The sequence below is a fragment of the Centroberyx affinis genome, unplaced genomic scaffold (genome assembly GCF_046629955.1).
Source record: "Centroberyx affinis isolate AG114_WGS23_722 - 3 ecotype Tasmania unplaced genomic scaffold, CSIRO-AGI_Caff_v1 ptg003935l_1, whole genome shotgun sequence".
NCBI classification, from domain to species: Eukaryota; Metazoa; Chordata; class Actinopteri; order Beryciformes; family Berycidae; genus Centroberyx; species Centroberyx affinis.
Genome location: NW_027281764.1, coordinates 23,864 through 37,350, shown reverse-complemented (window position 1 = coordinate 37,350; position 13,487 = coordinate 23,864). Strand labels below are relative to the sequence as shown.

Sequence of the window (13,487 nt, the reverse complement as noted above, 5' to 3'; positions counted from 1 at the left end):
CTGTCTACGCTGACAGTATGTCAGTGGGTGTGTGAGAATTTCTCACAGCTATTTCAGTCCAGTCCTTGACTAGACTAGTGCACATGTGTCTTAATTTGTGTTTGACCCATGTGGCCTTATGTACAGTAGCTGGTGGCTAGACAAAGTCCCCCTCCCCCTCTCCCTCTAATGGCTGGAAGAGAAGCTGCCTCTCTCAGTCCAGCTGTCACATGTGTGTGAGTGCACACACGTGTGTGTGTCTGTGTATGTGTGTAACCAGAGCACTGGGTCTTTTGGAGGGCAGTAGGGGGTTGCCCAGGTCAAAGGTCACCAGGACAGGTGCAGCTCTTTTACAGGAACTCTTAATTTAATGAAGTGGGTGTGACCCACTTGAGTGTGTGTGTGTGTGTGTGTGTGTGTGTGTGTGTGTGTGTGTGTGTGTGTGTGTGTGTGTGTGTGTGTGTGTGTGTGTGTGTGTGTGTTTGTGTGTGTGTAGGACCAGTATTATATGACCCATCATTTAGAGTGCTGGACCAGACTGTATGACAAAGCATTGGATGACTAGGTACAGTATGATGAATTAGGCTTATATGTAACCCATGATGTAACCCCAAGCACACACACACAAACACACACACCCTGGGGAATAAGACAAGCACAAAGAGGCCAATCTTCAATCTGCACCGCCTGACACCGCTGTGGGTGAAACAGCAACAGCTGCAACTGGAGAGCTGAATTTCTAACACATTTGGCTATTCCTCATAAAATATACTTGACTTTACCAATTTACCACATAAACAACATATATACATACACACATAAACATATATATACATATACAGATTGTACAGTGTGTATGTGAGGTGATAATGTTCAGGTGCTTGTTTAGATTTTAAATGTTAGAATGTTACTGCTGCTGTTTTATGATGCACAAAATCGTTGTCTGCAATTTAAAAAAAATGAAAGGTAAATTAAATGGAAAAACACAAAGGTGATTACCATCGAACTAGTCTGAGTGCACATTACCACTACACAGGACTTATTCAGCTTTCCATTTGCTATATCGTAGAAGTAAACTCAGACTCAGAGTTCAACTTTTCAAGGAACACCCTGACTCACCATTAGAACCTAAAAAAACAAAACAAATGCCAGCCTCCTGCCAGTTAGGAGGCAGTACACAGAGCAGACCAATCCCAGGGGTGGACACAGGGAAGTGGATAAGCTCCCAGAATAGAGAGTGAGTCAGAGTGAGAGCACTGCTGCCTTACTTCTGTCTACACTGACCCCTCCGGCCAAGCTAAGTGTGACTTCTCCCTCTGGTTGTTAGTTGCTGTGCAGCTGTTGGCTGCACTGAAACCGGGGTTAGGTCAATTCACTCTCAGTTCAATCAATTCAGGAAGTGTATTTGCTTCAAAATTCAAGAACTATAAATGTTTTGCCATAAAACGTTTCTTTGGTCCAATCTATGAATAAATCATTAAGAAGGAAAGATCTATCAGTATTATGTGAATTACAGCTTCAATTTCCATTTTGAATTGAATGAATTGAACATGAATTAACCCCAACCCTAACTCAAACTTTGTGTCTACCTTTCTTTTCAAAGTACGCCCGTTCAAGGTTTAGATAAAAAGCTCACAGTCATGCTGTTATGAAGGGAGTTTGTAAGAGTTTGTAATCCAACTTTAGATGGCTCCCAGATGGAGTTCATGGGAAGAAGCTAGTGAAAATATACCTTCAAGCCTTTTCAGCAGAGTCCTGTCTCTACTTTCGCACCCAACTTGTCTCTGTGTCCTTTCTATAAAGTAAGCAGTGAGGGAACCTGAAACACCCTGTAGACTGGATGCTGATGCTTTAGGCTAGAACTCATGGTATAAGAAGCAGTATGTGACGCTTTCCATATCTCGTTGGTTAATAGGCAACAGCTACTGCAAATCTCACTGCTTCGACTGCAGCTCACACTCTTGAGAACACAACATGACGATATTAATATTCTAATTTCATATATGCCATATCCTTGATCAACAGAGGCAGTGACAGAAGCACACCTATGCCAGCAGTTCTTCTCCCACAGTGACCTTGCCTACATTGTCACTCAGCAGCAGAGTTTTTCAAGTCCACCCACAGTGTTATTAGCTTTATAACCACTCTGTTCCTTTTGTGTTTCCCTCTGTTTTTAGCGAGGGATAAACCTGACACCATGCAAACACCCCCGGTCGACGGAAAGCTGCGGCATATCGATCCGACAACACCGAACGCTACATCAGTCTGACTGAATCACCCAAAAGTCTGCCTCGCGCCGGCTCAGAGGCCAGACATGCCTGGGCGCAACCAGCCAAATGAATCTAGGGCTCAATATCCAATCTCTGAGTTTCCACTTCAGCGCACTCTCGTCTTGTAAACATCCCCGTGTTTTGATACTCAGAACTCAGTCTGCGTATCCACATTTGATCTCTTAATACCGCCGAAACCGTCGGGGAGGAAGCACAGAAGCATCTGACAGCGCACGCTCTCTCACGGGAATCCTTTTTTTTTCTGCCGTGGAGTCGTGGTTTTCAGCGCCAGGAGACAGTTGAAAGCCCTCAAATCCTCCTCTAATAGTAGTAATTTGGTTTATAATCTGTTCTTAGAGAGAGACAAGGCTGACGCCATTACGGGAAGCAGAGGAGATGCACAGAAAGATGGGGATGTTTGAGGATGGCAGCTTGGATGTAATTGAGCCACTGGGGAATAGCTAATAAGAGCTCTAACTGTGGAGTAAGGCATCTAATAAGCAGCCAGCCTGACAGAACATTCCTGCCTCTCAATCTGCCTTTGTACTCATTTTGTCAGTCTTGTATAAATGCATTATCTACTCTTCAATTTATTTCTCATTTTCTCCATTGCTTGGTTCCTTCTTTCCCTCTCAGCCAATTCTTTCCTTTTTATTTCTTCTCCATTCCCTCTTTCCTTCCTCTTCTGACTCTCCATGGTTCTGACTCTCCATGGCATCTGTTGGCTATTCTTTGTAGTGTATAATGTACAGTACGTCTAGGATGAATTTGATGTTTTCCTTTGTATTTTATATAACTTTTCATATCTTACCAGGGATTACAAATGATAAAAAGCCATTCATATTTATTACGTCTACATGAACTAAGCTATTACAAATGTTAGAAATTCCCTTCCCTCGTCCCGTTTGTCCTCCTCCCCTCTCTCTCCTCTCACAAGTACAAGCATGGAGCACAGAAGTGATGATATCCTCTCCTTTATCGAGGTCAATAACACCATAATTGCAGGCTTTGTAAATGTCTCGCGGCCTCATTATCTTCCACGGCAAGACATTATTGATGTTGCTCCCTCTCTTCTATCATTTTCCTCTTAGTAAGTCAGAGCATTTTAACACGGCCCCCTGCCTCGATCTGAAGAGCCTTGTTTAAGTGAAACCTTTGGCAACAGTGTTTGCTGCGCTCCATCAAGCACTTATGTTAGGGTCTATCACAGCTGTGGAAGAGCTGACTGGACACTGCATGAGACTATTATCAGGTGAAGGGGTGGTGGGCAATATTACACCAAGAGAGCAGGTGTGGGTTACGGAAGCTGTTTCCATTGGGATTGATTTTACAGGTGAGTTTACAGTCAAAGAAAAGCAGCCACACATTGACTTGTTATGCTCAGATAAACTTCGAAACTATACCATAGACTGTTAGAATATAAAAACTAAAAGCTGACTTGGAAGAAAATTAACAATTTCAGCATTGCTTTCTGAGTTAGCCCTCATACTGCTCTTGATTTGTTTCCTTTGTTTGGCAGGATGGTATATGGAGCATTAGTCAGTGGGATGCTCTTCATGCTGGAAGGTTACATTTTTAAGTGGGAAGAGATAGGGAACAGAACCTTTCATTTGGTTGCCATTTTACACCCAGGTATTTTAGTGACTCTTCCCTCAAAGTGAAGGCAATAAAATTAAAAAAGACTGAAATTCTAATAGAATTCCCTGTGGAGGGGGCCCAAGAGCAAAGAGAATTTCCCTATGCAATGAAGGCATCATATTCATTCACCTTCACTTCCAATCCAAGGGATGTAGATGAACAAAGCCAGCCCGGACCATTTGGAGGCCTGGGCATTGTACTGTACAATCTGTCCACTGGCAACATGAAGCTGCCTCAGAAGCCCGGGGGCCAGCCTCTCCTCCTACCCTTGCCCACATTTGACCTCACACTCTGGGCCGCGGCTAGCTGGGATTGACTCCCTGTCCCCCTAGCACCTAGTCTGCCTCGTCCACACCTTCCCAGTCAAACGGCATATACGTCCTGACAGAAGTAACAGCTCCCATTGTATCACCTCTCCCCGCAGGTGTCTGGACACATTAAATGCAAGGAAACAGAATTGTTGTGACACCTGCAAGTGTGTGAACTCACCGCGGAGCAATCTCACCTGCTGGAGAGATTCCAGCACAATACCAGACCACAGAACGGCAACAGCAACTGAACCAAACTAGGGCGTACTGTAAGCAACACATACATATTCATACAACGTCACAGCAAAGCCTCATACACATTACTGATGTATGTATGTACTGAGTTTTAGGCCAAGTCCAGGTTATTGGTGTAAAAGCAGTTCATATCATAGTCAAAAATGAATTAAACCTACGATCTCTGACATACAAATGCTTCTATGGAGACATGGGGGTCTGTGTGTGTGTGTGCAGAGTAAGGTTTCCCCTTGCGAATTACAAGTGCGCAGAAGATATCTCTCCTTTTCCCTCCTTTAGTCTTTTAAACTCCCTCTATCTTCAGTGTATTTCATCTCTCTCTCCTTCACCGTGTTCCACCCTCAGCCCTCCAGCTCTCTTCCTCTCTGCTCCGCGTCACTTTGAGCTCTGTTCAAATGACTAAACTTCAACATCCCCGTCACCTTCACACTCTCTGAGCAAAGTCTCTATCCATCCATCCATACATCCACCCCACCCTTCTGCCTCGCTACGTACACACACACACACACGATCCTCGGACGATGCGGTATAAATAGAGGAATTAGCCCCTTGGCCAAAATGTCCAATTAGCGTCAATCTAGACGCCTACACAAGCAGACTACTGTTAGTGCTGTACTGAGTACGCTGTCCACTGTAGTCTGAACACTGCCAGTAACAGCACTTACGCTGCAATACGGCTCCATTATCAGGCTCAAGAGAAGCCATCACAGGCCATCCTGGGTCCACTTCTCTCCACGTCGCTCTCAAAATATTACACATCAGATACCGTTATGGCGTCTCACTGGATATTTTAAGCACTTAACGGCTCTAGTGTGCGATCAGGATAACCGGCCTATTGAGCCCCAAAACACAATTCCAGGTCTCTATATGAAAACTTTCATTCCAAAATGAGATTTTGACCACTTTTATGCAAAATGATTGCTGGCATGCAATACATTATGGAACACTGTCCAAGTTATTAGCTACCTACAGGATTTTCTTTACAAAATAGTACTGTTTTCGTGGGAGTCATCATCAGTATTTGTAACATATGGATTAATTAACTTTCTTCAAATGGATATAACATTTTGAAATGAAATCCTCTGTATGTAAGTGAAGGCAAACCATAGGGTTTGACAATGACGTTTATGAAAAGAGCAATCTATATTATTTTTTTAATTATTGATGAATGAACTATTTCATTCTCCAAATCTGTGCAGTATTTTCAAGTGAAATACTCCATATCTTTGCTGTCAGATGAAAGAAGCTTACATGTATCTTTTAAGATATGCCTTGTTTATAGCTAGAGAACCATGCATTTTCAAGTTTATCCAATGGGTTTTGAAAGGCTTTTATGAGCCTGAGGGTTGTAGAATTTTCTCAAACCATAGAAAACCAGGTAATCCTTCAATTCAAAGTTAAAACATTAAAATTACTAAAACTGGAGTTTCAAGGTTTTGACGTGGCAACAGTCAAGGTGAACCACAGGATTTGACGATCAAGTTTACTTGGACAATGTTCAGCCTCACAGTCTTTTTCTCCCAATTTATTCTACTGAGTGAGAGTCATGTTTGGATTATAAAACTACACTTCCCATACTTAATATCCTTAGATCCTGTACAATATACAGATGTGCTTCCTGCACTGGACAGGGCTCCTGTCCAAACAGCTGTAAACTATTCCCAAGGTTGCCCAGGCAACGGTGCAATGGAAAATTCCTGGGAATTTCCATGTGGCAAAGGATTATGGGGAAGCAATACAGCAGCAGCAGCGTTGCTTCCTAACTTCCCAGCTTTCCCTTTACATACACAGAGCGGAGGGAAATATAATTCTCCCTTAAAGGAACCCGGGACGAGACACTAAAGCAACATGCGGAGGCCACGCGTAAACCAGCGGTCCCCAAACCTTCAGTGGAGGAGTGTGGGGGAGATTTATGGGAAGAGGGGGGAACAGCAACGATATCCTAGACAACAACCCACCACCACTCTATATACCCCTCTGTCCTGTATCCTAACCTGAGTCTGAGTCAGGACACTCAACCCCCCTCCTTCCCCCAAAGACAAGGGCTTGCCTAAATATAGCCAGGGTTAAGAGGGGGGCAAAAGGGGAGTGAGTGGGGGAGAGGGACAGAGAAAAGACAGAGAGAGAGAGAGAGAGAGAGAGAGAGAGAGGGGAAGAATGAGTGAGTGAGAGAGGGAAAGGCATGAGGGAAACGCAAGAGAAAAATAACGAGAGAGGATGAAAGAAAATAAAGCGCGAGGCGAGACCGCGAACATTAGCCTCAGGCACAGACCTTGCACCCTACGTGTGTGTGTGTGTATGTGTGTGTGTGTGTAACAGATATAGCCCGCCAGCTGCTTGACTCTTGGTGAGAGCATGCCTCCTGAAATATACCTGCTAGCACCAGCTCCCTCATGGCGAGGAGGTGTCAATCACAGCACAAGGAAACCCTAGATAACTCTGACCGTATCCATATCCATCTGCTCGTTACTCTTGACTCACCCTCTTCAAACCCATATTATCATGTCATACAGTAAATCTCAGTTATATTTGACGCTGGAATAAAAGAATAGGGGAAAATCTCATTTCATATACATTAGTGTCCTATGATCTTAGATGAGACCACTCTATATTTCTGCTTTAAGTCCCAAAGCAACTAAAGACGCTAGATTCCAAGATTCTAATTTATGATTTAATCAAAACACAAGGCCTGGAGGCTTTTCCATTGACAAAAAAAATGGGAGAACAATGTGTTGGATGCTGTGACTGTAGCTGGGGTGATTTTCCAGGGATATGGGCACATTTTCTGGTTCATATCTTTTAGCACCACCATGACAAAAAGCAAATTTGGGTGTAAAAGCACGAACATCTATTCTATGAGTCACACAAGACCAGTGTTTAAATCACTGCTCCATTATTTGTCTCATTACAGATTAAAGTCTTGATTATCGTTTAGCTTCGGGGGAGAGTTTTTTGTTGTTACAATTTATTATATGACTGAACTGTCCAATGTCATAAACTCCAGTCTTCTGAAATCCTCTGTGTTAAAACAGTTTAGTCATGATGCATCCTCTGACAGTCAACTTGGGAATAAGATGCATATGGGTGGCCTCATGTGGGAACTGACATGACCTTTGCATTCTGAGTGTCACTAGGTCTCATATTCATCACCAAGCTCTGTCAGGCTTCACTGCAAAAAACATCCATCTTAACAAGCCATTTAGTCTTAAAAACTCTTTTTTTTTTTTTAAACAAATGAAAAATTCTCCCAATAGGGTGAGATAAGTCTCCATTGCAGTTTCACATTTTCAGGGTTTTTCTAGAAACAAGTATAAAGATCAAGACACAAGACACAAGACAGAATAAGGCAGATCATTAAGTCATATCAAGAAAATGACACTTGATTCAAGAAAATTCTCAAAGCAAGTTGATTTCCATTGGAAAGAAGTGAAAACGTATTGCCCTCAATGGCAGATTTTTTCACTTGAGAAGATATTTTTTACAGTGTTCAAACAATTCCATTCTACAAGACTGGTTTCTGAACACAGTTCTATGTTGTGCTAACCATTCCACTTTTTTATTTTTCATTTTGCTTTAAGTTTACTGAATGTTGTCTTTTTTTCCTCTTAGTTTGGGTCTTGCTTTCGCTCAGACCCACAAAGCCTCTCCAGTCCCTCATTGCAGAGAGCCTACTGTACATACTGTATCTCTATAGGTTCCTTGCCTCATAGCTGCCCGTGTTGCTCTCTGTGCAGATGGAGTGCCTCCTCACATTATGCCCACTGATCGCCAGAGACAGGGCCGGGAACACGAAAAGCATAGCTCTTTAGCTGGTTGAGCATGAAATCTAGTTAGCCTTTAAAAAAAAAAGCAAGCGAGAGTGGGAGAAACAGAGAGGAGGGTGACAGAAACTGTGGAAATGGGAGAGAAGGAGGATGGAGAGCAAAGAGAGAAACAAAGCACGTCTCTCAGTGACTAAAGCGAACGCCAAAAACAAGCATATGATCAAGTCTGTAATTTGGATTGGATGACCGGATTCTGCACAAAGGATTGGCAAATAGTGACACAAAGCTTTGGACATCTCTTGTGGTTCCGGCTGCGAACCCATTATTTAGATGAAAGCTTGTCATGCTCATCAACCAGGGACAGACTGCTGACTGAGAGCAGCCTGCACATGATCATTGATGTTGCATAGTCAATTTAGTGGCTGTAAATCTGGCAGCTCATTGATATGATATTTTAACTGTAAGAATTGAAGTGACTGATTGTTATAATACACAACTTTGAATGTTTATAACAATACAGCACCATAATGAGGAATGACAAATGTGCCACGCCTTTGATATTTATCAATCAACTGGAAATATAATAGTCTTCAAGCAGCAGGCAAACTGATCTAGCTTTGATCCTATGTTCAGACTTGTCTTGTACTAACATCACATGTAGCAGACACTTACAAGAAGATTTCATTCAGCTGTCATTCCTATCAAGAGTGCAATAGCAATATGATACCCATGTGCCACACACTGTGCCCAAAGCAAAGTCTACATATATTAGACATATGGAATCAAGAAGGCCAAGTAGTCTGGATTAGGGCGACAAGGCAAATACATATTTTCTCCTTCTCTCTCCATCTCTCTCTCCTTTTCCTCTTCCATCTCCCCCGCTCTCTCGGAGCGCTAGCTGGCGCCAAGATCTCTGGGGCGCAATATGTGACATCAGACTTTGCATTTCAGATGCGATGATGTTAATCATCTGCCTCCAAGCGACTGAGAAGAGGAGAGAGAGGAGAGAGAGCGAGAGAGTGAGACAGAGGGAGTTGGACGGGAAGAAGATGGACAGGGAATGAACAAGAGAGGAGAGAAAGGGAGAGCGACGAGAGAGAGAGAGAGAGAGAGAGAAGGGATGGATGGAGGGAGGGGCTGAGAGAAAGAGAGGGAAGACGACAGTTAGAGAACAGAACATCTGAAGCAGACAGCCGCTGGCGTGTGAGGTTAGAGCTGGAGCCATGAGATACAGTCACACTTCCAGCCAGAGAGACGGAGGGAGGAGAAAGAAAGAAAGAAAGAAAGAAAGAAAGAAAGAAAGAAAGAAAGAAAGAAAGAAAGAAAGAAAGAAAGAAAGAAATCAAACTGGTTTTAAGACTGAGCGTGTCTAGAGTCGGACAAGACCTTGCTTATTCATGTTTGTGAATTTCCTGGAGGAAAACACACTGGCTCAGTCTCTCCATCCCTGTCCGTCTTGTTTCTCTGCTTCTCTCTGTGACTTTCACCGTGAGGAGTCAAAGTGAGGCCTGTCACTCAATATCACTGTCACCACACTTAGCAAGAGTACAATTACATTTGCTAAGACTGGCCACTGCTGCAGCTAAACAAAGGGAACAAAGGGAATGAGAGGAAATTTTGCAACACAAAATTTCAGATACATTTTGCCTAAGTGCACACTGAGCCATGCCTCCGTAGCTAGATCAATAAAGCAAAAATGTACAAGACATCGCCATTATTACTGATAGCTAATATATCACTGACTTGGAGGAAATCGATGCCTGGGATGATTGAGTGTTTTCTAGTTGCATTTTGGCATCTTCAGTTATACTAAATGAAGTCTTCTTAATTCAAACCAAGAGCTCCTGCCAATTTTGTTGAGAATTTCAACATTGTTGCTGCTGCCAGATTGTCAACTTCACTCAATACCCTTTCAAAAAATTTTGAAATCAACTGTCAGTGAAATTGGGTCTACAGCTTAGCAAGCCTGTGTGAATCTCATGTACACAACCCACAGATCAATCCACTTAGTGCCCATGAAATATATGGAGTGGGCAGGCCACTTTGCTAGTCTGACATCATTGTACTTGGCCATTAGGCTGAGTGCCATCATGGCTCACCACCTCTCTAGGGGACCGTCCTTGGGCTGCGTTCAAAACCAAACCCTGGAGTCCTGCCGCTCCTAGAACCATCTGGAACATCCTAAACCTGTTGAATAGGTGCGAGGTATAGCATGGTAAATAAACAGGCAGGCATAAGCTTACACAGGCCTACATATGTTGTTTAATTTAGGAACTGTACTCTGTAGCCAAGGCCATATCATCTGTCACATCTATTTACTGTGCAACTGTAGAGGGTGGGATTCAAATTTAGAGCACAGCCAGTTATATCTCTACTTTATCATGGAGCTTCATAATATACAAGTTACCACCCTCAGGCTGACAGGTGAGCCAAATAGGAGAGTTTTCAGGCCAAAGTTGGAGGCAAGGTTAGTAGGACCTTTCCATTGAATAGCTTAGAGTATCAAGTCGTTACTGAACTGATGTTCCCCATAGCTGACCTGATTTTATGTTGACAAGATAGGTGGAATAGAAAACACACCAATAAATATGCTGATGGTTTATTACATATTCTCTAAACAGTTGTAAGCACCTGAAATACCAAGCACGCCAATATCTGCAAAAGCATCCAAACCACCAGACGAAAGTATCATATTCTGTGGCAGACATGCACTAAAACTGCTGTGAAATCTCTCTTCTGGCCAGGTCTACCAATATAGGAGGGAGTTTGAGTGTTTTAAAGCAGTGATCACAGGGGTCCTACAGGGGTCTCCAGCCAAACGGGTAGTTGAATTTCATTATTTCATTTGAAGATGTGTGAGAGAGTGTTACAGGAATGACTGTTCTGATCAGAGGTTGCACTCCCCACACTATCTCCCCAACTACAGCATAAACAGTTGTCCAGCGCTGTAAAAAAAAATAATAATACTCATCAACAAAGCAATTCAAATGGGGGACGGTGGTCTAATGTGCCTCTATGTGGAGGTCGAGAACGTGAAAAAGTTTGGGACCCGCTGCTTAAAGAGACTCAAACCACACTCCCTCCCGGAATGATTCATGAAAGCCACATGTCACACAGCTGTTGGTTGTCAACAAATGGACAAATGTAAACTCTAATGCAATATGCCTCTTCCTTTGTGCCGCTGCTACGAAGCTCCAGGCAAAATGCGTCCCACGTCCTGCAATTCTGCACATAATTTACTGAAGAGTTACGACAGTTTAATGCAAATTCAGGACTGAGTGACTGCCATAAGACTTCACTTGGAACTGGGCAATCAGATTTTGTGAGAGGAAAATATGCATTGTAAACAATTTAATAGTACGTAGAAATAACCCACCTGGCCAAAGATCTCTATAATATTCATATAGGGATTCAATAGTGAGTTTATGGTGACCGTATCGTACTTTACACTATTTTTCATCTCCTGGTATTACCATAGTGTTACCACAGGGACTCGTTTCGGCTAACACTGGAAGACATGGATAGAAAATAAATCTTGTCTTTGGAACATAAAACTGTAATGAAGTATAGAAGATAAAGCGAGGGTAGGACAGAAATGCCAGGCTATAATTTCTATGGTGTATTATCCATGAGTTTGAAAAGCCAACAGGCTGTTTTGGAGCTGTACTCACAAGAGCGCTGATGGGAATTGTCCAGTCGACTCGGACGAAATGGTTGACAGGAGTAAAAGTAGACTGATTGAGGAAGTGTAGATATCCATAGCTTTGTTTATTTTACCCCCAGAATCTCAATACCAAGCCGGATCCAGAGAGGGAGAAGATGCACAAAAGGTCCACAAATCCACAGGAGCGCCGTGCGTATTTTTCAGCCAAACCCCCTCACACCGCCATCGGTGCGCGTTTGGAAACAAATCTCATCTGGTGCCTATGTCCCCCCCACCGGTGAGTTTAGGAGTGCGTCTTTTTTGGTTCAGAGTGTGTGTGTGCGTATGGGTGTGTGAGTGTGAGTGCGTGTGAGGGTCTCAAGCTGCGATGCGAGAAGAGATCCACGGTCAAAAAATAAAGGGAGAAAAGGGGAGGGCGCGTCTCCCCAGCTTGGCCGGCAGAGCATGAGTGCCTCTCTGTACACTGCAAAAAATGACTTCACCAGTCATTTAGTCCAGTCGTGATTCTTAATCTTGTTTTTCTTAAAGCAAATTTGACAAAAAAATAAAATCTGGCAAAGTGGGTGAGATAACCTCACTTCAGTTTTCAATGCACTTTTATCACTTGTTTCAGGTTTATTTTATTTTTATTAAATCAAATTTGAAAAAATCTGACAAAGTGGGTGAGATAACCTCACTTCAGTTTTCAATGCACTTTTATCACTTGTTTCAGGTTTATTTTTATTAAAGCAAATTTGAAAAAATCTGACAAAGTGGGTGAGATAAGCACACTGCAATTTTCAATTTCACACTTGTTTAAGTTTTTTCCTTAAAGGATAAACGCTGGTGTTTTTTAATGCATTGCTTACCGTCAACAAATCCTATGAAAATAAAAAAATCAACAATGCGTTTGCTCTACTCCCATTACTTTCTGACTTCCCGCATACTGTTTTTAGCCGTCAACCCAGAAGTCACTGGCTCCAATTGCAAGCTAAAAACCTTGAAATACAGCTCACAAAGACATAGTTTAAATCAAATTCAAATGGGAACAAATTCTTCATTACGCCGGGGACTATTTTCGGTGCTATGGAACTACTTTCCTGAGATTGCAAACGTGTTTACAGCCGGCTTATTAAGTTGTTTGAGGAACAAGTCGGCTGGCCCGGTGCATCGCGATGATGAACTATGCTGCCCAGAGCAACAGCATGGCTCTTTGACGTGTTTTTAATAGTTTTTGGCTGGACCGCAACAGCCGGGCCAGCCCTATAAACGCAAATGTCTGTCACTGACTGACTGAGTGATGAAGTTACACCATTGGTCGGCCATGGCACGTGGCACATCATAGGATCACAGAGCCAGGAATTTAAGTTTCATTTTCTCCGACATTTTGTTTCTCCGCTGAGATCGGGAGCCCGTTTCTCCGTTTCTCCCACACAGTAAGCAGGCTGACCAATATCATGCATGTAAGCTGAAGCTAACTGAAGCTAACTGAAGCTAGTAGAATCTATACAATTATATCATATCGCCGTTTATTTCGATGTGCAAGCTCAGTCCACCTGACAGCCCTCTGTTCTGTCGGCGGAGAGAAAGACACAGACAAGCATGGAGGTTTCGGTGCGCTGAGGTCTTA

The 13,487-nt window shown here is 42.9% G+C and overlaps 1 protein-coding gene across 1 annotated transcript in view; it reads right to left on the bottom strand.

The window, feature by feature from the left end:
• Positions 1 to 12,053, bottom strand: part of LOC139663158 (voltage-dependent calcium channel subunit alpha-2/delta-1-like) — an 89,069-nt gene extending 77,016 nt beyond the window's left edge. Inside the window, 1 exon segment of the mRNA XM_071541721.1 lies at positions 11,886 to 12,053. Coding sequence (XP_071397822.1) covers positions 11,886 to 11,974 — 89 coding nt within the window. The 5' untranslated portion in view covers positions 11,975 to 12,053.
• Positions 12,054 to 13,487: the final 1,434 nt, after the last annotated feature.